The 26000-nt window shown below is 37.0% G+C and overlaps 2 protein-coding genes across 3 annotated transcripts in view; one reads left to right on the forward strand and one right to left on the reverse strand.

Moving 5' to 3' along the window:
- The window catches only part of ST6GALNAC5 (ST6 N-acetylgalactosaminide alpha-2,6-sialyltransferase 5), an 80628-nt gene that overhangs the window by 51962 nt on the left and 2666 nt on the right, over positions 1 to 26000 (forward strand). The window contains exons 3-4 of the mRNA XM_034437026.3: positions 15237 to 15646; positions 22771 to 22878. Of these exons, the coding sequence (XP_034292917.2) occupies positions 15237 to 15646; positions 22771 to 22878 (518 nt within the window). The remainder of the gene's footprint in view (positions 1 to 15236; positions 15647 to 22770; positions 22879 to 26000) is intronic.
- Positions 4393 to 26000, reverse strand: part of PIGK (phosphatidylinositol glycan anchor biosynthesis class K) — a 136133-nt gene continuing 114525 nt past the window's right edge. Inside the window, exon 11 of one of the 2 annotated variants that reach the window (XM_087889841.1) lies at positions 4393 to 4810. In XM_087889841.1, the coding sequence (XP_087745967.1) occupies positions 4805 to 4810 (6 nt within the window). In that variant the 3' untranslated portion in view covers positions 4393 to 4804. Of the gene's footprint in view, positions 4811 to 19374; positions 19817 to 26000 lie in introns of those variants that run through there. The other variant, XM_087889836.1, reaches the window with a different exon arrangement.

Here is a 26000-nt window from a genome sequence, read left to right on the forward strand (position 1 = left end):
ACTTGCTGCTTAAAAAAGAGGGGGGGGGGGAAGCTTCCTGTTGTGTACAGATGGAAGAAATAAATCTTTACTTGATTTTGATGTGGCATAATTTAAATAGAATTTTAAAGCACGATTGACAATCAGGCTACTCAGCATTCATCAGATCCTCAGCTCCATTCTTCTGCTCCATTACATACATATGAAAATTTCCAAAATCAAGGATTCCTGATATTGGGGAAAAAATGGCCCTAGAGAACTTTGCATACTTTATTACAGGTAATCCTCGACTTACAACCACAATTGAGCCCAACATTTGTTCAGTGAGTTTTGCCCCATTTTACAACCTTTCTTGCTACAGATGTTAAGTGAATCACTGCAATTATTAAGTTAATGACACAATTGTTAAGTGAAGCTGGCTTTCCCTTGACTACCCTTGTCAGAAGGTCACAAAAGGTGATCACATGACCCCGGAAAACTGCAACCATCATAAATATGACTCAGTTGCCAAGTGTCTGAATTTTGATCACATGACCCTGGGGCTCCTGCAACAGTTTTAAGTATGAAAAATGGTCCTAAGTATTTTATTCAGTGACCTTATAACTTTGAACAGTCATTAAATAAACTGTTGTAAGTCAAGAACTACCTGTACTACAGTCGGTGATCCAGATATGTTATCCAGTAATGTGTGTTATATGCTTAATTAGGGATATAGTATTTGATATCACATTTTAGGCACTGCATCACATAATTTGGTCATATTGTTAGTAAAGGTAGTGTCATCTAATCGGCTAATAAGTATTAGCTACATATATATAAATCGGTTTGATCCATTGCATGTTGACTGCAATATAGGAGAGGCATCATTTGACTATGGGAGGGGTAGTAACAGATGAAAATCAGCCTTAGTATGATTCTTATAATTTTATTTTATTTTATTTCTTTTTCTTTTATGTTCTGTGCTGAAATATACTATTCTCCAGCCTATGGTATTCCCTGATATCTGCAGGTAAACAATAATTTCAGCTTCATAGATGTTTAAATTATTAGAAGAGCTTACCAAATCTTCTAAAATAAATCAGCCCATGATTAACCTTTATAAAATTCATTATGCAGTTTTTATGGATGGAACAGGATATTAAAAATCTCATTTTGTTTAAACAGTGGGAATTATTTTAACCTCAATATTTATTAGATTGTTAAATTGTGGCTTATTATTTTTTTTAAAAAGTACTACCGTGTTTCCCTGAAAATAAGATAGGGTCTTATTTTCTCTCCTCCCCGCACCAAATAATATCTTGGCCTTATTATTTTGGGGGTGCAGGAGGCGGCAAGCTTGGGACTGGATGTCGCCTCCCCTCCCTGTTCTTCGCGCAGGCCGAGCAGCCCAACACATCCCACCCCATCCCAAGGGCAACAGCTCTTCCCTTCCCCGCCATCTCTTTATTGAGAAGGGTGGCAGGTGGAGCGGGGGAAAAGCAAGACGCGTGGAACAAGACCTGGCTCCCCTTGCCGTCTCTTCTCTCCCCCTCGCCAGGCATCACAGGACTCCTGCCCCTCACTCAGCCACCTGCCCCTTTAGGGATGCAATTTGGGGGTGGCAGGTGGGACAGGCGAGAAGTGGGACTCAGGTCTTATCTTTCAAGCTCCATCGCTTTCCTCTCCGTTGTGTCCAGGGAAACATGCTGTAAAAGAAAGCCTTCTCGCGAGTTCAATCAAACTATATATCAGTACAATTTTAGTTAGAATTTAATGTTTCTGGATGGCCATTGTCTTTTGAACTACTTTTCTACTACATGAAAATTGACAGCTAGACTACAGAAATGGATTTTCTGAGTCTCTCTTTGCTAAGAGACTAGACTTTCAATATTGAAAAGGCAAATTCGGTGAATTGAAGATTTCATGTTACTTATGATTTAGGAATGAATTGCTTGTAGACGGAGATAATATATGGACAATTATTATGAAATACAGCCATCCTTTTTTAAACAGTTATATAAAATTTATATGAATTTAGTATATATCAAAAACACCACAACACACTTTTTGTTGTTGCTATTATATTTCTTACTATTTCATTTTTATTCTGTTGTATTAAACAGAATGTGTGCTGGATACCACATTAAAAATAAAACAGTAGTAATAAATTTAATGAGTGTTGATTTACCAGTTGCTTTTAGTCATTATGCTAAAGTTCTTGAATGGTTCCATTTTTAAAGGGATAAAGGAATTAAGCATTCATTAATAATTAAATAAATGTTCCCAAATGCAGTAATACAACATATTGCTTCTATAGTATAATTTATGGGATATTTGAGCCACACTGAACTTCTGAATGTGTTTTCAAATGCAAATAAGGCAGTGAAATTTCATCCAAGACCAATAGTGTTCAAGTAATACTGTCTGTTTACTAAAGCCATGATTTCTTCTTTGTTCTTAAGCATGTAAGATCAACAATTATTTCTTCTCTTGTACCCACTTACATTATTCTCACTATTTGAAACAGTTCCTTTTTTTGGGGCTTGTAAATGCATTTCCAAAGATGGGCTATATTTTAATTATTCTACAGAAAGCTTTAACTATCAGGCAAACCCTTGAATAGGGGGTTAATGTAGCGGAAAACACTTTCTCTAAGCAATGCCTTTTCATTGCTCAACAATACTTTTTAGAAAAGAAAATGTTACATGCAAAGCTTTATGGAGCATGGTGGGTTTTTTTATCACCTTGAGATAAGAGTCATGTTGTATAATCAGTAAATATTTGCGGTAAGACAATTTAAACTGCTTGAGATTAAAGGATATATTTACAGATGTAATAATGAGCCTGTTATTAAAGCCTGAAGGCATTTGTGGAAAGTGGATAATCAATCCTGTATCAAAAGGCTGGACTTTGATTACTCTTACAATGAATAAAAAGCTCCCAAAGTATTTATTCTTAGATAATTAAATCAGTGCCCAGTGGTAGAATTGAATGTGAATTAATAGTCAAAGAAAAGACCAAAAAGAAAGTTGACTTTAGTTTTTGCATTTTTTAAAGAATGAGAATCTAGTTTTGCATTTTATAATTTTTTTTAAAAAAGTCTATTAAACTTTCCCTCCTTTTATCCATAAGGTTTAATACTGTTAAAAAATAAATAACTTGCTAATCTGTTAACCTATGGATGACAGACAAAGCCTTTAGATAATAATTAAGTTCAGAGAGCATCACAACCTGAGCTATATATATATATATTCTCTTCTATTGGTAAGAATTAAACAAGAATACGTCTGACTCAAACCTCACCAATGAAGACTGTGCCTATTATTCACATTGGTATGTCCCCAAATTATACTTTGTCTGTATTATATACTCGCCTTGCCCCATGAAAGCTTTCAAAAGGTGCTGAACTAACAAAATACTCCATTTGATTTGCCTTTTTAACTGTATAAACAACTTTTAAGCCTATGTTTTACTTGCTTCCATTGACAAGTAGACAGAAATAAGCTACATGGCAAGCTACCTAGGAAATATCTCATTTCCATTGAATTGTAAGTTAGTAAGCACTTTTTCAGATATTATAAAGTCTAATAGGTGCACAGTATTCATAGCTGTTGCCCTATACAGGACTTGACATTAAATCATAGATTACTTGATCATTCAGCTTATGTTGGCTCCTAGTTAGACTTACTGAAAGTCTCCTAGATATATATTGGCTAGAAAAGAATATCCCTCCAAGAATGAAGCAAGTTAATTGCCTGTTGCCAATAAAGGTGCAAATATCTCATGTATTCATTGTGATGTCAATTCCTTGCTTATTTTTCTCATTTATCCCACAAATAAACCAATATTTTTGGCATAGTACATGGGAGATGAAGACAAACTATTGCTATACATATATGTAACTACCAGCTGTAGCCTCAGAATCCCTGGCTTCCCATAACCCTGATTGTGTCCTGAACCATTGAGACCATCTCTAGATGTCAATCGATGTCTTGATTTGTATAGCCTGCCATGGCATAGGACTGGAAGAGAATGGAGCCTCAATGTTTGCAACCGAATGGATCCAACCGGAAGTCCGGTTTCCCCACCATAGAGTCTCCCCCTATTGTGGTGTCCTTTTTCCTCTACCTGTCCTAACCAAAAGCCCTATCAATTGTGGAGCCGACTGGAAAACCTGCCCATTGCCATAGAGTCTCCTCCTGGCATGCCATGCTTCCCCCCCCCCCACAAACCAGAAGCTCTTCTCAAAATTGTGGCACCGACCAACGACAGGGAGCCGCAGCAGAGGGATGAAAGAACTACATGCGGCTCCAGAGCGGCGGGTTGCTGACCCTTGGGTTAGGTCATTGTGTGGTAGCTACAGGGCTGCACATCACAAGACAAGCAGGGCCAGGACCATGAAAGGGGTGTGGTAGAATCAAGACAAAAATGAAATTTGTTTTAATTTAACTGTATATTTAATTAAAGCTAAAACCAATCAATATGACTATTCACCACATGATCTCTGCTGCTGCATAAAAAATGTACAGCATGATGAAAATACACAGGCATGGACGTGATGTATTTGCGACTTTTGAGGCTGAAAAAGCATAGTACTTCATCATGTATGTATGTAATAGGTTTGATATCTTTTATTCATAGTGGAGCTAAAACCTTTAAACAGTGGGAGAAAACTAGCAAATGAAGCGGTTTTATAGCTGGCACAATTCTTCTATTTCAAGCTCCATTTCTTGCTCGGCAAGATGACTTCCACCTGCTAGGTGACCTGTGGGAGGTAACTTCTTTGCAAGGAGAACCCATGTTGAAAAAATGTCCACGCAGATGTTACCTTATTCGTGCTGAGTGCTTAAGGCTGTTGGAGAAAAGAACACCATAGGTCTGCATGAACTTTTGAAATGTCATCTTCATCCTAGTTACAATCTACACTATTGCAAACAAGAAAAGGAAGGCCCATTTAGCTAACTAATTCCCTTGTTAATTGGTCTGTCTGGAGCTGCAATGGACTTCAACAGGATAGAGACTTCAAGGGTCTGTTTTTTTAGAAGAGCTCTAGGAGGGAATTTAGGATTCATTTTTGGGGAGTAGGGTATAATATGCTCCTAGTGCAATGATAACCATAAAGATCTAAATTTTCATTGAGACAGAGCTCAATAAGAACATTTTCAATTATATTGTAATGCTGGCATAACAAAACCATTGATAGCTTAATTTGGAGGGAAAAATAGCAATTTGCCAAACTGATTATTATTTAATCTCCGTACCCTGCCCACTTTAGTCCCTGTACTAGAGCAACAGTCTGGAATCTGCTGGCATAAAATACCTTGTGTTGCCTTTGGCTAGGAATTAAATGAAAACATTGGCTTTTTGGACTATCTTTTGCTTCCTCTGGTCTGCTTACATCATTTCTCTGATCATTTATGTATGGAAGCCTATTGCTTAACAACACAAATAATAACTCAGAGACAAAGCAATGTTGTTTCTTGTCAACAGAAGTCTCAATTAAAAAGGAATGATCTTTCCCTGGTCCGGAATACTTTCATGGAGAATCCATTCCATATTCATGATTAAAGAAAATTATGTAGGGTGGCATAGCTACAAAGAAACTTGCTCCACCATCACCAACAGTCCTTTCCAAAATGGATATAAAGGACAGGAACAGTTTACTCAGAAAAGGAAATATTCTGCTTGTTTTGGGGGAAGGAGGAGCAGAGTTAGTGTCTTTATTTCATTCTGAACATATTTAAGGAAATTGTTTACCAATCCAGTTAAAGACATAAGAAAAAGTGTGTCTTGCAACTTGGTGTACACGAGGGGTGGGTTCTACTTATCTTTACTATCAGTTTGCAATGGGGCCGCACACGCGCGCTCGGTTTGATTGCGCGTGTGTGTGCTCTTCTGTGCATGCACAGAAGCATTCTGATGATGTCGGGGTCGGTGGGCGGAGCCTCCCGCCAGTTTTACTATCGGTTCTATAGAACCGGTGCGAACTGGGGACAACCCACCACTGGTGTACATTCTGAAGTTGTAAGCATTCCTGTGGTTATAATTTTGCATCTGACAAATGGGTCATTTCATCACCCAATTTTCTATTCATACACTGTTGTTTTGAGAGTTAGTTCTCATACAGCCAAAGAAAGACTATTTGACAAAAGGTGTAACTATTACATAAAACAAGGGATAGATTGAAGTAGGGCCTCCAAATAAATAGAAGAGGACAGTTTTTTTACATGCACAGGAATGGCAGGAGAAAATGGCTAAAGAAGATACAACAGTGAAATCTGTCTGTGTCCTACTTTCAAAGAAACATACATGCTAAAATTATTTCATAATGATTTCAGAGTGGTTTTTTTTAACAATACATGACTTAATTGCAGTATCAGAAAGAACCTTACTTACCAAATAATAGTCTGTATCAGAGGTAATTGCCACCATATATTAATAATAATTGGATTATATAAAAATGCATTTCATGAATTCAGTGGGAGCTGGAAAGTTTACAAAAATCTTCAAGGGAAGCAGGATGGTTGAACGGTAGACCTTATTTTTAGCAGAATCATACCAGTTATGTTGGTGACCTTGGAAGTCAAGAATGACAGTTCCACTCTCCCTAATTGGCATAGTGTTTGAAGTTTAAAGTGAAGGAAGAGGAGAGGCAGAACTGACAATGGTTTGGGAGAAAAGCATTTAGTGTGAGCTTGCAATCCTTCTCAAGTGTGACATGATTTTAATGCTGCCCAGAAATTGGATGGACGCGATCAATTTTGGGGCTTTAAAAATAAAAGTTACATCTTGTTGATTTGGGGCAGAAACTAATAGATATTTCAGAATTATCACGTGTTCTCTGATATCCACTCCAGTCAACAGCTCAGGTGCTATATTACATGGTGTTTGTAGTTTGAAAGAAAGCTCTTTAAAATCCTATGTATGTGCACTGAAAATAGGTATACTATTGTTGAACAAAGAACTGAATGGGAAAGATTATTTTGGACAAAATTGTCTTATGTGCTTCTTTCAACTCACATTAAAGGAACATACTGGTGCCTGCTGATGCTATTTTTGAAACAAAAATACACTTCATTTTGCCTTTCCAAGCTATTTTACTCTGTCATTGAAAATCCATCAAAATGACATGTGAAATGTACTTTAAAAAAATAGGTAAGAACTGCCTAAGAGCTAATTTGATGTAATTAAGACACCCAGCTAGAAATTGGTTGTTTCTAGTGAGTTCTAGTTCCACTTTAGGCACAAAGCCAGCAGGGAGATCTTGGGCCAGTCACTCTCTCTCAGCCCTAGGAAAGAGGCAGTGTCAAGTCACTTCTGAAAATCCATGCCACGAAAACTGCGGGAACTGGTCCAGGCAATTGCCAGGTGTCAAAAACTGCCTTGAAGATGTGCGTATAAGTGCATGCTTCAGTCTTCTGTGTGCTCTGGGCCCATAACCTGTCAAGAGTTTGTTGCAAAAAACAAATCCAGAAGCACACACAGATAAACTGATTCAGCAGGATTCATTAACTTCTTTATATACAAGAATACACACACACACACACACACAATACCAACAGCAGAGAACAGTTTCATTTCAGCTCAGATCAGCAGACAAGTTCACACACACTTGTTTTAGTTTCTCTTTTCTGCACAGAATGAGAAGCTGCAGACTAAGACACACCCTGGCTCCAGTCTGTCTCAGCTCCCAATTGGCCGACTTAGTTGCTATGCCTGTTCATTGGCTGATCTTGTTACCATGTCTTTCTAGTCATGAATATTCTGACAATGCATGCACACATGTACACACACACACACACACACACACACACACACACACTACTGTTTTAAGAATCCTAGTTCACAAGGCATGAACATTTCAATACATAAGGATAATTTTCTTGCTAATTTAGGAAGATTTATTTGGAAATGATGAGAGAACCCCAATCTATGAGACTATTCAAGATGTTAGGTTGTTCTGCCTGGTTGGAAAATTTTACTTTTATGTCAGATAGCCTCAGTAATAATTAAGGGCCCCTATAGTGGAATTTTCATTACATTATAATTTAAGATCACATATGGGAAGGTGTGTTTGACCTTTCAAAAGTGATACCATAAAAATGCCTAAATTCTTAGTGTTAGGAAAACAAGTAAGTGTTGTATCAATGCATCTCTTACTTTCTGCTTCATAAGGCAAAACTAGGCATCATTACTAATTTATATCTTGGTACACTTAGTCTTAAAAATTGTTTCATACATATATGTCTCTCCTGCGAAGTTAAATGGTATGTCATTATGCTGACTCCAGCTTTTTTTTTCAGTTAAATCCCTAAGAGGCACATGAGATTAATATATGGAGACACGCTAACTGTGTGTCTAATGACACATAGATAATTTTCTGCCACAGGAAATCATGGCAGCTAATTTCATACAGTATTAGGAGCCGTCTGTCATACGCTGAAAATACTCAGTATTTTAACAAGACTAAACTTTTAATGCTGAATGTGCAAGAGTAAGGCTTTGCATAGTAAGTGCTCCCAAACAAAAATAACTGTGACATAAGAAATTGAAGTTGCAAAGACTTACAACCTGCTATTAAAAATAATTGATTCGTCTTGTAGTTTCTAGAAATATACATAGTGGCAAAACTCAACCACTTTCTTGGATGTAGATAATGTTCTTCATTGACCTAACTATGGTTCTCTGAAATGTTTTCATCAAAATACAACAAAGAGACATGCTTACTTAGTCTGTGAACTGGACAGGTGAGCTACAAATATTTTTCATAATCTCAATTTGAACCTCAAAAGAATTTCATTAAAAGCCATTCCCCATTTTATCAAACAAGAAAATGATACCCAATTTCCCTCTACCATGGCTTGAGTTAATTTGATCTGTAAAAATAATAGTATTTTTTCCATTCACCAAACTTATTTTTTTTTAGTAAAAATGTAACTGCCTGGGCACACAACTGTACATTAGAGCAAGTACTTAGATTCTTTTAAGTAAAGATTGGTTTTACTTTGCTTTAGCCTGTAAGTTGTGCTTGTATGTGATTTTGATGAAATATATTAATATTTTTGTTAAAAGATAATACGGTGATATATGTTAAATAATTCTTTACATCAAAGAATACTTTACACAAAATGTAAATAATACAGAAAACTAAATGACCCAGAAAATGCTCTAAAATTTTGTTGTAAAATTTTACATTCATATGTAAAACATATGAATGGTTATTGTCAGCCCTCCAAAATAGACAAAATTTAGAAATCTAAGACAAGCAAACTAGTATTAGTTTTATTATAAGGGAATAGAGTAGAGTAGAGTAGAGTAGAGTAGAGTAGAGTAGAGTAGAGTAGAGTAGAAGAGAAGAGAAGAGAAGAGAAGAGAAGAGAAGAGAAGAGAAGAGAAGAGAATAACAGTTGTAAGGGACCTTGGAGGTCTTCTAGTCCAGTCCCCTGCTTAGGCAGGCAATCCTACACCACTTCAGACAAATGGTTATCTAGTATCTTCTTAAAAACTTCCAGTGTTGGAGCATTCATAACTTCTGGAGGCAAGTTGTTCCACTGATTAATTGTTCTAACTGTCAGGAAATTTCTCCTCAGTTCTAAGTTGCTTCTCTCCTTGATTAGTTTCCACCCATTGCTTCTTGTCCTACCCTCAGGTGCTTGACTCCCTCTTCTTTGTGGCAGCCCCTGAGATATTGGAACACTGCTATCATGTCTCCCCTAGTCCTTCTCTTCATTAAACTAGACATACCCAGTTCCTGCAACCGTTCTTCATATGTTTTAGCTTCCAGCCCAGGGGTGGGTTCTACTTACCTTTACTACTGGCTCGCAATGAGATCGCACATTGAAGCTTCTGTGCATGCGCAGATCACTGGTGACAACATCCAGGGCAGTGGGCAGGGCCTCCCGCTGGTTTTACTACCGGTTCTTGCAAACCGGTCTGAACCGGGGGAAACCCACCACTGCTCCAGTCCCCTAATCATCTTTGTTGCTCTTCTCTGCACTCTTTCTAGAGTCTCCACATCTTTTTTACATTATGGCGACCCCAAAAAATATTCCAAGTGTGGCCTTACCAAGGTGGTATTAACATTTCATGTGAACTTGATTCTATCCCTGTGTTTATGCAGCCTAGAACTGTTTTGGCTTTTTAGTAGAATCTTGAATGTCTGAATGTGCTTCTCCCTCCTTCTCTTTATGTTCAAAGGAACTAGGATGATCATATCTGAGATGTTTTTTTCAAATTACGCTTCTGCCCATTGTCTTAATAACATCTTTTCCTACTCTACTTCAAAGTTACTCCTTCTGCCCATTACAGCTATTAAAAAAACATTCCATAACTTCATTTTACTGTTCTGTGTTGGTCAGATCACACTCAGAATATTGCATTCAGATCTAGGCACTGCATTTTAGACCACCAACAAGATTGTATGTTATACATCCAAATGAAAATAACCAAATAATAAGGAGCCTGGCTGGAAGAAAAAAAACAACAAGAAATGCTTAGAGCAATTGGATAACTGGATAAACTCAGATTTGTCTTAAATATCTGAAAAGCTGTCACGTAGAAGACAGGACAGAATTATTTGGGGTTCTAAATGATGGAACAAGAAACAATTGATTTCAGTTACAAGAAAATCCTTATTGTATTTTCTATTATTCTATAAATACTTCCAGTTTCCATGACCCATGTTAATAAAAAAAAGTGAAGTTAAGTCCAGAACACAATAGAAGCACATTCCAGTTTCTGCTATAAAATGTGACATCATAGTTGACAAAGCTATTATAATTCTATTGGGATGGGAGATATATTAAACAGAGTTTAGCATACTGAGAATTAAGAAAATATTCAATGTTTTTATATTCTATCCAAAAACATGTATAAATGTTTATATACGTATAAACATTTGAATCTATCTACTATCTATCTACCTATCTATCTATCTATCTATCTATCTATCTATCTATCATCTATATCTTATCCAACTCCCAGCTACTATCTCAAATGAAATTATATGCACAAAAACTATTCAGTTCAATTCTGATACAGTGCCAAAAATGCTGAGCACGTACTGCGAAGTACTCTTTTTAAATTCTTAGCATGTTTCTTTCGTACAAACACACACTTTTTGTCTGTTGGATCTTGGAGTTTTTTTTTTTAAAGGTAATATCAGAATTGATTCTGGTTAATCTAGGTCTACATGACAGCTCCGCTGAGAGTAAAGGAAGCTAAATCAGTGAGGGCAACACATTGGTTCCTTTAAAAAAGTTGCTGAAAGATGAAGATGCTTTTGTCATTGATCTTTTTTTAATGCAATGCTTCCTTTTCATTCAAACAAGGTATTGGCAACGTGCAGCCCCAGAGTCGCATGCAGCTCTTTTGTCCCCCCCCCTCCCCGCTGTGGCTCATTGTTGGCTGGCTGGCCCACCCCTCGCCCTCCCTTCCCAGTCACTACTCGTGTAACCTGAGAAGGTACAGTCAACGGCAGGGATGGAGACTCGCTCCAGGCGAAAGGGAAGTGCCCCTATACTTGCCTGTCATCTCGCGGGCACTTCTTCTGGCACTTCTTAGTGCTGTGCGTATCTTGGTTGCTTGGGGAGATGTGCGACTTGCTCTCCACCCCGAGATACTGGCCCGGGCTGGCTGCAACCGATGCTCTGCGTTGTAATGGGATTCAGGAGAAGGAGGGGACTGCATTTACAACGTGGAGCATCAGCCACAGCTGGCCCAGGCCAGTGTCTCGGGACATCTCCCCAAGCAACCGAGGTGCACACAGCACTAAGAAGTGCTGGAAGAAGCACCCTCAAGATGAGAGGCAAGTATCATCTATATATTCAACTCACCATTGCCCTTACCTTCTCAGGCTACGCAAAGAGGGACTGGGTGGGGAGGGCGAGGGGTGGGGCCAGTCAGCTGACAGGGATTCACAGCAGGGGGATGAAAGAGCTTCATTTATCTGGGAACCTGAAATGACTCTTGATTTAAATCATATGGTAAAAAGCACCCAAAGGAGAAGAAAGAACATCAGCCAAAAAAAAAAAAAAATCCTCTCCTGTTTTTGGAAATGGTTCAAGAGGGAAGAGAGAGAGAAAGAGATCATTTTCTCTCTCTCTTCACGAGAGAGAGGGTGGTAAGAGAAAGAGAAAGAGATGAGGGAGAGAGATGAGAGAGAAAAGGGGAGAAAAAGAAAGAGAGAAATGAGAAAATGATGAAGGGAGAAAATGAGAGGAAAAGAGAACAAAAAGAGAAGGGAGAGAGAAATGAGAGAGCTGGAGGGAGAGAATGAGAGAGGGAAAAGGGAAACAGAAGGGGAGAGAAAGAAAGAACAAAACGGAGAGAAAAAGAAAAAGAAATGAAAGAGAAAGAAATGAGAGAGGAAAGGGGAGAGAAAGAGAGAAAAGAGAAAATGATGGAGGGAGAGAAAGAGGAAAAAGAAACAAATGAGAGGGAGAAGGGACAGGGAGAGAGAAATGAGCTGGAGGGAGAGAATGAGAGAGGGAAAAGAGGGAAACAAGGGGGAGAGGAAAAAAGAGGGAGAGGAAAAAAACATGAAAGGGAGAGAAAGGGGGAGAAAAAGAGAAATGAGAAAATGATGGAGGAAAAGAAAGGAAAAAGAAACGAGGGAGAGGGAGAGAAATGAGAGGGAAAAGAGGGAAACAAATGAGAGAAAGGGGGGAGAAAAAAGAGAGGGAGAGGAAAAAACAGAAATGAAAGAGAAAAGGGGAGAGAAAGAGAAATGAGAAAATGATGGAGGAAAAGAAAGAGGAAAAAGAAACATGAGGGAGAGGGAGAGAGAAATGAGGGAAAAGGGAAACAAATGAGAGAAAAGGAGGAGAAAAAAGAAAAAGAGAGAGGAAAAAAACAGAAATGAAAGGGAGAGAGAAAAGGGGAGAGAAAGAAATGAGAAAATGATGGAGGAAAAGAAAGAGGAAAAAGAAACATGAGGGAGAGGGAAAGAGAAATGAGAGGGAAAAGAGGGAAACAGAAAAGGGAAAAAAGAAAAAAGAGGGAGAGGAAAAAGAACAGAAAAGAAAGGGAGAGAGAGAAAAGGGGAGAGAAAGAGAAATGAGAAAATGATGGTGGGAGAGTATGAGAGGAAAAAAAGCAACATGAGGGAAAGAGGGAGAGAGAAATGAGAGAGAGCTGGAGGGAGAGAATGAGAGAGGGAAAAGAGGGAAGGGGTAAGGAAAGAAAGAAAGAGGAAGGGAGAGGAAAAAGAAAAATGAGAGAAAGAGAGAAACCCATTTCCCACAGAAAACACCCAGAGCCATAAAACCTGGGTAGGCGTGGCTGGGACAGGTCATGTGACTGGGTGGGAGTGATGTTGACTTGGCCACGCCCAACCAGGTTTTATGGTCTCCAGTGTTTTGTTTTCTGTGGGAAACGGGTCCAAATGCCACTTTGAGCGTTTAAGGTTGCAAACCCCTGATCTAAACCATAAATCTCCAATGTTTTGGGGCTCTTAAGCTTTTAATACTGAAAAAAGTGTAAATCTGATAACTATTGCCTTAATATTAGTAGAAAATTATTCAGGAAATTGTTTCAGTTGAAGACATAAGTATACAAACAAACAAAAGTAGTGTCACAAAATTACTAGCATTAGTTGTAAGTCATCAGAGAATGTATTACCACAACAAGCCAACATTTTTTAGAAAGGCAATTTACTCAAAATATCATCTTTTATTTCAACAAAATACCCATTTCAAAGCAAAGAAAACCAGATTTCCAAATCATATCTAAGCAATTTTTTCTGAAATGTTCTACAACTTACGTTTGCAACACAGGCAGTCCTTGACTTATGACCACAATTCAGCCCAAAATTTATGTTGCTAAATGAGACATTTGTTAAATGGTTTTTGACGCATTTTACGACCTTTCTTGTCACAATTGTGAATCACTGCAATTGTTGAGTTAGTAACATGGTTGCTAAGTGAATCTGGCTTCCCCATTGACTTTGTTTGTCAGAAGGTCCCAAAAGGGAATCACACGACTCTGGGACATTGCAACTGTTATAAATATAAATCAGTTGCCAAGCATCTGAATTTTTATCACATGATCATGGAGATGCTGCAACAGTTTAAGTGTGAACACCAGTCATAAGTCACTGTTTAAGTGCCACATTTAAGTGCCAAAGTAATTTTGGCACATTTAAGTGCCAAAGTAACTTTGAACAGTCATTAAATGAATTGATGCAAGTCTAGGACTTTGTATAAAACATTTCAGAAAAATAGGAATGTAAATTGCTAATGCAAAGACCCAACCTCACCCTTTATTCTGTATATTGCCACATGAAACCAACAAAATCTCCCTGACGGGTTTATGCAATTTCCAAATGTTCTTCTGGATCAGCATCCTCATCCCTAATCATTTTCTAATTTTACAGACACCCATTCAAAGTATACATTTTTAAAACATATGCAATCATACTTTTATATTATGAAATCCAGTAAGTCTATTTTCACTGTCTCATGCCTCTAAGCTTAGTCATTCAGCCACCCAATTTGTCTCCTTTCTTGTCTCCTCACCATCCCTTCTCTTTCATTTCTCTGTGATAGCCTATCTGACAACTTTATTCCAAGCAGCTTCCACTTCCTGCCTCTCTCCTTCAATTCTGTGCTGGGAATGTGAGTGTGGCTAAGAAACAGATCTTCAACTGTCCTGCAGATCTTCTGAAATTATGTATTTTATTTCCCTCCTCTCTCCTTGCTTTACTTGAGCTGGTTCTCCAGAGAAAAGAAAATGGAATGGAATAGAATAAATTCATTGAGAAAGGAGATAACGGCACTCCACAGATTATTTTTGCAGATACCAAGTTTTATTTAAAAGCAAAAATAAACAGCCTTGCTGAAATTCAACATCTGTCACAGTGATTTTATAAGTGGGGAATGTGGATCAGATTGCCATGTTTCACAGTTTTAAAAACTTTTGAAATTTATTGCAGCCAATTTGGCCGAATGGTTAAAGCACTGGGCTAGAAACCGTGGGCCGTGAGTTCAAATCCCTCCTTAGTCATGCAAGCCAGAAACTGCTCTCATAGTTCCCTAGCTAAAGAAAAATACATATTTCCAAACTGGCAATAATTTGCCAGGCTTCATAGATTTCTGAGATATTGTGGATAGATGAAGGGAACTAAATTTTCATAATGACATTGGAAGCCCATCACTTGGGTTTAGTTTGTTCTTTTTCTACCATTATCTTGGCAGTATTTTTTCCCCCAATTTTGGAGGATTTGAATATGTGTTGAGATATATATTTGGATGTTAATGGAGACATTTATTTCTCTGCAGCCTTTGAAAATGCATTGCACCAGTTGTGCTCTAGTCACAAGCTCTGGACACCTTTTGCGAAGCCATCAAGGGAAGAAGATCGATCAGACAGAGTGTGTAATACGAATGAATGATGCACCTACACGGGGATTTGGGAAAGATGTTGGAAACAAGACAACCTTGCGAGTTATAGCTCATTCCAGTATCCAGAGGATTTTGCGAAATCGCAATGAACTATTAAATATGAGTCATGGAACTGTATTTATCTTCTGGGGCCCAAGTATGTACATGAGAAGAGATGGAAAAGGATTAATTTATAATAATTTGCAACTGATGAATCAAATACTACCTCAGTTAAAAGTATATATGATATCTCGACACAAAATGCTTCATTTTGATGACCTCTTCAAACAGGAAACTGGGAAAGACAGGTATGAAAACAATTCTACAACAATAGATAATGAAAGTACTCCTGTAATTGGTAGAATAATTATTTGAAGCATTTGCTCTGAATTTGAGCAAATTTGCTCAATTTGAATCACTTTGCAGCATTAGGAGGAAAACTGTGTTGGTCTATGGTGGCAGAAATCTGATAGCACTTTTCCCAACTAGCACATTTTATTAAAGGCTGCTAAGACTCCATTTCTTGGTATTGATACGTAGTTTGACTGGTTCCTTTTTAAAAATATAACTTTTTTTTAATTAAAGACTTTAAATTAAAATGGTGAAGTCTAAACTAAAAGAAGAGTAGAAAGAAAGTGAAAGGTGCAAAGAAAAAGCAAATAGGAAGATAAGAATATAGTAGAGAAAAAGCAAGAAAATAAATAAAGACGTAACTTCATCATAAGACTAAACAATTTTAGTCTGTAACTGTTCACCTTCTCCTAATTTACAATCAATGAACTTTCACCCCATATCCCATCTATTATCTATAGACAAATATCCATAAAGCATCACCATTTCAGTCCTGGTATCATTAGGGTATCATTAGAAAGTCCTCCAGTAAGATTTACTAGAAATAACAATGTATCTTATTTTAACTTCGATCAAATAAACCAACTTTATATTACTTCATTTTACTTCTAGTAGTCTTAATCTTCCATCAATAACTAGTCAAATTTTACACTAATTGTGTTAGCAAGCCAGTCATTTGATTGGCAAAAACTAGTAAATGATTCTCATACTTAATTTTGGTTTCCTAAGCCATATAGTCCAACTACACTTTCCTCCCTAATATTCCCAGGTTTGGCATTCCAGTCTCCAAACCACATCTTCTTGTATGTTCAAATTGAAGTTCATTATAAATCTTGTCAATCTCACTTCTTCTGTGTTGGTGGTTTGAGCATAAATTTGGATGGTTATCATAATTATACATTGTCCAGAATGTCTAACAGATAATATTCTATCATTGATGCACTTAACTAAATACTATTCTTGATATAACCTTCCTAATTATGCAAGAATGTTATTCCTCTCTTTTCATGTCTTGAATGTCTTTTGAATGAAAATGTCCAATTCCAGCCCAATTCTTGTCCATCTTTAATTCACTGATGCCTAAGATGTCAACAAGTAGTCAATTCGTCTTTCACTGTGTTGTGCTTTTCCATATTTGTGCTTCTTACTTTTCATGTTCCTATCATAATTCTGTTTGCAGCTTTGAGTTTTCTTTTCCTACATGACAACAGCAACTAGATGTCCTAAAGGCTTTGATCTAGTCAAATCATATACACCATTAGTATTCTGAAAGCTCCTTAATTCATCTTCAGTATCTTTTGTTGACAGCTATCCAAACTGAGGTCCCCATCATCTGTCACTGTATTATTAATCAGTTTATATTTTTCTGTCCATGTGGCTTTCTTGGTAAAATGCTCAGGTGAGTGTGAGAAGATGCCTTTGGCATTATCACTAAAGTGATCCTCCATATCCAGTATTTTCCTGTGTTGCTGTTGCCCAGTGTGGATGCCTGCCTGCATTAGCTGGGCAGCTGAGATGACCTTCACATCTTTGGTGACCTTGCTAAGAATATATACTCTGGATGCTTTCTCAGGATCAGTCCCATACCACAATGAAGCAGCACAGCAGAACTGGGGAAGGATATGAGTTGTAACTTATTAATAATGTATATCAGCTATGAGCTTAGGTGACAATTTGTGATGTTCAATTTCTTGTGATCTTTCTTAAAAACTAAAAGCACTGGGCAGAAAGCCTACACTTGTATACAGATTGGGCTTTATTTCCACCATTAAATGATGGTTGTTGTTAAGATTCATCAACATACATCAAAAGGTTTCAGATAATCTTGGAAGATCTCAATAAATGCAATGATTTTGTAACACATTACCAATAGCACTTAGACTTATATTCCTCTTTACAGTGCTTTACAGCTCTCTCTAAGCGGTTTACAGAGTCACCATATTTCCCCCAACAATTTGGGTCCTCATTTTACCCACCTCAGAAGGATGGAAGCTGAGTCAACCTTGAGCCTGGTGAGATTTGAACTGCCAAATTATAGGCAGCCGGCAGGCAGCAGAAGTAGCCTGCAGTACTGCACTCTAACCACTGTGCCACTGTGGTTCATTACAATTGATAGTTGATAAAGTACTTATCACCTGTCTCTCATGTACCCTGCATCAGCATAACCAACATGTCTTCCTCATCTTCTCCCACTGTTTTAAACCCTACAGCATTTTAGTGACTCTGCATCTGATGGAGTGACCTGCAGATCAGCAAACCTTATGCCTTTTAATAAAATGCATTATTTGGAAAAGGTGCCACCACACATCTGATTTTTTAGAATGTACAGAAACTTTTTCCTATTTATTAACTTTCAATATTTCTGTGTGTCAAATAACAATTTTTGCAATATAACACAATGATGCAATCAAATAACATTTCTGCCTTACCTGTTAAATACCTAAATCAATATATAGTGAATACAGTTGATAGATAGAATTCTAGAATAGCACAGTGTGAAGGTGGATCGTGCATTTAAATCATACTTTAGATAATATACCTGAATAAAAACAATCCACTATTTTTGAAAAAGTAGATTTTCTTTATTGACTCAATGCTGTCATTTGGTGAATTATAATATCTACTTATTGCATTCTTGGAACATTTTAGCAATAAAGCTTTCTTTTTCATATATTGGATACCTCTGAAGTACTCATCGTATACTTCCAACTGGGAAAAAAGTGAAGTTATTATGACACTTATCTCCATTTATGAGCCCATTTATGGCTTACAAACAGATCTCCAGATCAATTTGTTTAATAAGTGGCCCTCTGTATGGCTGCAAACAACATTAGAAATGAATTTCTTCCCTACAACAAAGAATGGATTTATTTTTATTACTTATGTACTCATTACATTTTTTTGTGTGTGTGCAGTGAAAAGATGATGACAGGATAAGTATCACATACACATTTATGTATAAATTAACTCATTTTAGAGAAGAACAAATCCAATACAATGTTGTTTCCTTTTTCCATTTCAGGTACTATTATCCTCACTAGAAGTATTTTGCATCCTATCCTATTACATTCTTTGGAAAAGTCTTTCATTTAAAGCCTTCTCATGTTTTTAAAATCCAAAGATTTTTTTTAAAATCCCCAAAGCCTCTCAGTGGCTAAAATCTTCATTAGCCACTCAGTTATGAACTACATAATACTTAAGCTGGTCCTCTTGATTATGCCATGTTTTATTAATCTTGGAAACAAATTGGTCAGTAACAAATGTCTTTTTGTCTCTTCTTCCTCCTACAACTCAGATTTTGATGCAAAGATCATGGTTTGAATTAAACCAGACCTTCTCTGTTACAGAAAAGGAGGACTTTTTCCTCAAGGCCAGTTATTAACCAGGCTTATTGGAATGATTGTCTCAAAGGGGCCATGAACCTAGACTTTCAGAGCAAGAACAGTCAAGCATGAACAAAAACTGTATTGCCCTTTTTATATACTCTGTCTTCTAATTAGCAGCTACAAAGCCATTGTTTCCCTTCCCAGCCTACCCTCCTTTATTAAAATAGATGTTTAGTGATGTGCTTTCTTCTGTTAGCTATCCATAGAATGTGTCAGATTGAACAGCAAGCTGCTGAAGCTATATGAAACCAGTGATCCAGTTCTTACCAGCTTTGTCTTAGATGTTAGACAAACAGACAGGGCATTCCACAACTATGTAATGTATACTGTCTGTTTGCCAAATATTTCTGACAGCCATAGATATGCTAATGTCTGTGTAGAAACGATCTTACCCCAAATATGTATAAAAGGTATGATAACTAGGGGGATAACCCAGAGGTTAGGTACGAGCTATTAAAATACAAAGTATATCACTCAGTAATAAAATGAAATACACAGTTCTGATTACTTAAGAGATCCAGGGAAATACTTACATAATGTGAAATACATAAGTACTTTATAAGCATTCTTTTTTCTGGGTAAGCCTTCGGGTGTATATTTAAGCTTTTTTACTGTAATGTGTGATGACAGCACTATTTTATTTGGCTTGTTGGCTTTAAAATTGATACCTAGAGAATTGCATGTCAGCTTCAGGAAAACAGGAGCTACAGTTGACTGGATCTCGGCTATGAAAAAAATTATCTGAAAACAACAACAACAAAAGAATTAATCATCAGTGGAATCCTGGACTCTTGGATCAAACATGAGATGGCATATTATTATCTATTTATTAAACAAGTATCAATCATTTGTCAAAAGGAACTCTGGGTAGTAAACGGAATAAAAGCACAGTATAGTAAAATAAAGAATATTTAAAGCAATAGATAATGCAGATGCCTCAATGAAAATCATATTTATCCACCAATCACCCCGTACAAGCTTCAGCCACATCCTGGACCCAGAGCCTATGGGAAAAGCTAGGTTTTCTTCTCCAGTGGAAATTACCTCAGAAAGACGATGCATTCCTGGACATAATACAAGCAGCCTATTTAGACCAGTGTTTCTTAACCTCGCTGGGGACTTCTGGGAGTTGAAGTCCATACATCTTAAAGGTACCAAGACTGAGAAACACTGCTTTGGACTGATAAAAAGAGCTCAGGGTAGGCCAGCAGACTTTTAAAAAGTTAGGGTTCACAACCTTGATTAAGGTAGGTGCTTGCAAGAAGAAACACAAATGGAAATATTCCTAGACAATACGTTGATTGCCAGACAGATAAAGCTATGAAAATACAGGATTTATAGATCATGTTATTTCTTATGTCATCTAATTTCTTTGACGTGTGATTCAGGAGAGGAGGACAAGAAAAGAAACTAGTGTCTGAATGCCTTAAAAAGGCCGGTTTGAAAGAAAGAGGGCTCAGATTAATATAAGAGAAAAGAGGTTTCGTGCTCCTATACTTACACTTGTTCTCACCTCCAAACATATTCAGAATAATAGAGATGGAAAAGGACCCTTGAGGTCTTCTAGTCCAACCCCTTGCTCAAGCAGGAAACCCTATACCATATTCTTTCTATTTTTCCCTTATTTATATAGAAATAGGCAAATTAACAATAGAAGAATTCTCTCCCTTTCTATAATCTGGGTTACAACTGGAGGAGCAGTTGTTTTTGGCTAGGCCAACTGCAAGAATTAATTTTTTTTAGTTGTAACTTCTTCATTGCATAATGTTGTGGTAGACTACAAATTCCAAAGTTAGTCTTTCAGTCTCAATATATTATTGAAGATATCAGCAGTTGCTTATGAGCCCATGCTTTTTTCCTACTTTTTGCTACTACTAACTCTGCCTTAAAATTGCGCAAGGGGGGTTGGGATCTGTAGATTTAGTGATTGGTTCCAGATTGGTTCCTCTTCATTATTAAATCAATCATAAATCAATAAATCAAGGTTGCAAGATGTTCCATAGGGAGGAGCAACAGCAGAGAAGGCTGTCTTCCTAGACCCTGTTAGACATAATTCTTTAACTGGTGGGTCTGTAAAACACCCTTCCTGCATGACCAAATAAGAGAGATAGATGTAATTGGGACAAAATGGTCCTTCAAGTAACCTCAGCCTAGGCCATGAAGTGCTTTAGGGTCATGAGCAACATCCTGAATTGGGCCCATAAACAGACCAACACTGAATGAAGCTCACACAGTAGAGGTTTTACATACGCAGCTCTAGGGATGCCCAAGACTCCCTGAGCCACTGAATTCTGTACTGTAGCTCCTAGATAGTCTTCAAAGATAGCCCTATGTAGAGTGTACATACAGAAGATAGTTTCCAGGCACAAGTTCAACACTTCAGCAGGAATTAAGCCCGGAGCTTTTCAAGCAAAATTCAAGATAAATCAACTATAATGTATGTGAATTTGACACATGAGTTTAGATTTAGATTTACAGTTTAGCTAAATATTAATTAATTATCTCAGCCTGTGGGTCCATTTAAGAGAGAGAGAAAATGAGCTTACGTATCTCTCCTTGAGATATCAGCATAGCCCATCACAGTTTACCCAAGGTGTAGAAGCTTGACAATTAACTTTTTGAGGTAGGAATCTTACTTAAGTATGTCTCTTTATTGGCAAAAATGATTAAGAATTGGTTTCTGAAAACAGAATGAATTTAAAATTATCTTTTTCAAAAGGAAGAGCAGAGATAAAAAAAAATTCTGTAGAATAACCATTATTCCCACTTTGTCTATTTCTGTTTGCTAATTCCACCTAGCCCTAAGGATTTCTCTATCAGTAAGTGAATACATATATGTATATCAGTGTATGCTCATATAGCTTTGTACACTATGTATTCTTTAAAAAAAAAAAAACTAGGACAAAAAATACCATTGATAAGTCTATAAAGATGCCTCATTTTTTAACCTAACCGATCCGCTATCTGAATGTACAATCATTTTTCTTTTATGCTTCCTTTCACATGAGCACACACACAAAAGATTCCGTCTCTTGTCTTGCAGAGGGAAAAAAGCAAAAGATTATGAAGAAAAAAAACAGCATGGCTAGAGATGGGGAAGAGAAAAAAATAGATGAAGTAGGAAGGAAAAGAAAGAGAAAGGAGAAATAAACTTGATGGAAATGCTTCAAGGCTCTTGGAGGGCTATACATTGCAGTTATTTCTTTACCTTGGGTGGAACTGCTGCTCACGTTATTTATGCAAAAAATGTTCCAAATCATGTGAAATTTTGTTGCATTGTTGTACAGTCACTGTATTCAACCTGAATATGCCCTGCGTTTACATAAAGTGTGTATTCACCTGCTAATCCTTCCATTAGCCAGATAGAGTTTACTTTCTTTCCCATTTAATTAGTAGGACTAATGCAAACCCACAGTTTACACTCAAATCTTATTCAGGTAACTGCCCAGATATGTAATATCACTAATGGTTGCAATGTTAGAATGAAAAATACAATTACTAAATACATTTGTTCACAACCAGAAGGATATAGTTAAACCTATTACATGGTGTAGAAGTACTTTGAATGTTGACTGCCCATGTGTACAACTTTTCTATGAATTTTAATAGGTAACTTTAAAAAAAAATCCTTCGAACATGGAAGTTATCTCAAGTATTATTTGTCACCTGGGGAACTTAATTGTTTCTGTTTTCAGGAAGATATCCAACACTTGGCTAAGCACTGGATGGTTTACAATGAGTATTGCATTAGAGCTGTGTGACAAAATAGACGTCTATGGAATGGTGCCACCAGATTTCTGCAGGTAACCAATTCACCTGAATTTTTAATTAGGTTGCGAAATTCAGCCTTATGTATTTATACATAAATGTCTTTATACTACTCAAAACTCAGATGTAGGATTTTCCTGGAATTCCCAATTAGCATGTGCTGTGATTGAGTTTTGAAAACAACAAACAGCATTTAATTACATTTAATATATTATTTAAAATTGTTTGTACTGTGAGGAGTTACTCATCTTGTTAGTTTCCTTATCTTTTAAATATTTATTAGGTAAACATAATGCTATAGAATACATGAAATTAATTTCTGGAGAAAAACCATTTGAAAATCAAGATTATATGGCCATACATGAAAACACATGCTGTTAATGGCTTGTTGCATTTATTATCTATGACCTGTGTATATGTGTGTACGGTTTACAACCCCGTGACTTAGCTATGGAAATTCCAGCTCCATTTGCCATTATAACTTGATGTGCATCCTAACAGCTCACAACCTTTCTTAAGAATTTGTCTATTCTTGCTTCCCCCCCTCCCCCAACTCTTTTGGCTCAGAAATATTATTGGGTCTTCTTGATTGCATTGCATGTTTGAGATCTTTCCACATTTATTCAGTCCATTTGGAAACCTCATCTTTCTTGTGCAAGGTTCATGGTTGATTTGGAGCTGTGCTTCTGAATTTTTTTTCAGTTCCTAGGGCCAAACATGACAACTGCCTTGGTCATATCTTCATTCATGGATCAACCACGTCTTTGAAAGATTGCCAACTCTTAATAGATGAAGTCATTCAGGAATCTTGCAGTGTTGTCTGGTTTTTGAAAACAGAGCATTTTAAGAGGAACCATGACTTGGGGAGAATCCAAGCTGCGTATTTTAACACACATTAGTGGAGCAACAGAGCTGTTTATTGGATTCTTCTTCCCATAGATTAGTTTCATTCTGATTAGCAAAACCTGCAGTAGCTAATAAACTATGAGATTCTTTTTAAACGAACTTGGCACAAAAGTTAAAATTAATGCAGTTTCTGACAGCTCTGGCAAGAAAACAGTTGGGATGCACTGCAGTGTAGCAGTATGTAGTAATATCCAAATCCTATCCTGGTATACCCTGCTTGTCAAGCTATCATATAAGAGGAATGGATTTATGTTATCATTCCATCTCTTTGCCTGTCAGAATTTGCCTGCTTCTTTCTTGAAAATGCCTGTAGACTGTTTATGCTTGTACTAATAGCATTAAACTTTGAAGCTTAAAGTTCTTCTCAGTCAGATTTGCCATTAAGCATCATCATCATCACAGTACAGTTGAATATCTTTTTGTTTTACCCAAAACAAATATTATGGTATATATGTATAATACAGACGATTGCAAAGTGCCACTTTGGAAAACTAATGTTTTTACATAACAGTAGTTACATCTATAAATGCACTCCTACTATAATATTGATAAGCTACTGAGTACTGATTAATGTCTAATATCACAGAGTAATAAAATAGGCACCTTTATAGACTAGTAGTAGCTTTAGTATTAATAAACAAGGATAGAGATGACTTTCAGCATTCTCAAAAAGTTCATAAAAATATAATTGCTGAGTGGGGATTTAGCATACAATTTTAGTCGGGTTATTCAAACCAGAAGGCAGCATGGTGGCTTAGCGGTTAAGACGCTGGGCTTGTTGGCTGGAAAGCTGGTAGCCCAGTTTGAGACCTGAATGCCATGCGACAGGGAGACTCCTTTTCCTACCAACCTAGCAGTTTGAAAGCATGCAAATGCAAGGACATAAATAGGTATCACTTCGGTGGGAAGGTAACAGCACTCCATGATATCCTGTTGGCCACATGACCACAGAAACATCTTCGGGCAACGCTTGGCTCAATGGCCTTGAAACGAAGATGAGCACTGCCCCCTATAGTCAGCAATGACTAGCAGAGTAAAATCCTCAGGGACTTTTACCTTTTACCTATTCAAACCAGAAAGATGAAACTTACAAACTTAGCCCAATTCTTTTTGATGATGTTTAGGATTGGAATTAACATTTGGTCCCAAAGACACAAGATACCATTGTAGATGGTCTCATCATCTTGAAGTTGAACAAGGGTGTGTTCCTTTGGGTTAATTAGAGCTGTATTGATTACAGCATTTTCCTAGCTATGTTGTCTTGAATGTTGTTTCTGTGTAGCAAGTGGAAGGGAAATAGCAGCACATTTTTTACTCAAAAATGAATAATCTAGGTATGAAGAAGAAATGTTTGTTCTGTTCCACCAGTCACCACACTCAGACATTACAAGGCTAATAGGTTCATAGTACTCACTTTTCTTCCGTCGAATGTCTACTTCAAAGGAAAATTCATTATGTGATCTTGATGCTGTATGCATTGTTTTCCACAATGGAAAAATTCTTATTAATAGGGAAAGGGAAGCCACGATGCAATATCACATTGTACTTTGTAACAGATATTATCAGCATTAATGTGTGGGCAAAAAAGCATGAAGTTGTGACATTTCTTCTTGTAATATTTAGAAGATGTTATGATATGTAGATTTGGTTTGTTAATTATGCCAGAAGCCACTAGAGCTGTAATTCATCCATCTAAGGCAGGGATGTCATATCTTGGCAACTTTTAAGACCTGTAGACTTCAACTCCCAGAATTCCTCAGCGTTTACGGTCTTAAAGTTGCCAATTTTGGATACCCCTGATCTAAAGATTTCCAAGTTGAGAATATCTGCCTTCATATATATATAGGTCTGTGATAGCATTATAACTAGTTATATATGAAGCTTATAACATTAATGTGTTTCTCAGACATTATAAAATCTGAAGAAAGTGCTCCAGGAAAACTATATACCTCCTGCCAGAGATGCTTAAATGATATCTGCAGAATTAAAGGGATTGTGCATTTAACTTGGTATGCTTCAGTATCTGTGTTACTGCCATATGCCGTATGCTATGAGAGTACAGGCACAATCACTCTTAAACTAAGATCCTTTGTCAGCCTTTTATACTGCCAGATTGATTTTTGCTTTGTCTTTTATTGAATTGGACTAGTAAAAGGGATCAAACTGTATCAAAGTTACAGACCCAGAGAGGAGAAATAAGAATAGTGATCATGGAGGACCCTTAGGATTTTCAGGGTTTCTGGGAGTTTAA

This window comes from Pantherophis guttatus, chromosome 3 (assembly GCF_059756535.1).
Source record: "Pantherophis guttatus breed Tessera chromosome 3, ASM5975653v1, whole genome shotgun sequence".
Taxonomy (NCBI): domain Eukaryota; kingdom Metazoa; phylum Chordata; class Lepidosauria; order Squamata; family Colubridae; genus Pantherophis; species Pantherophis guttatus.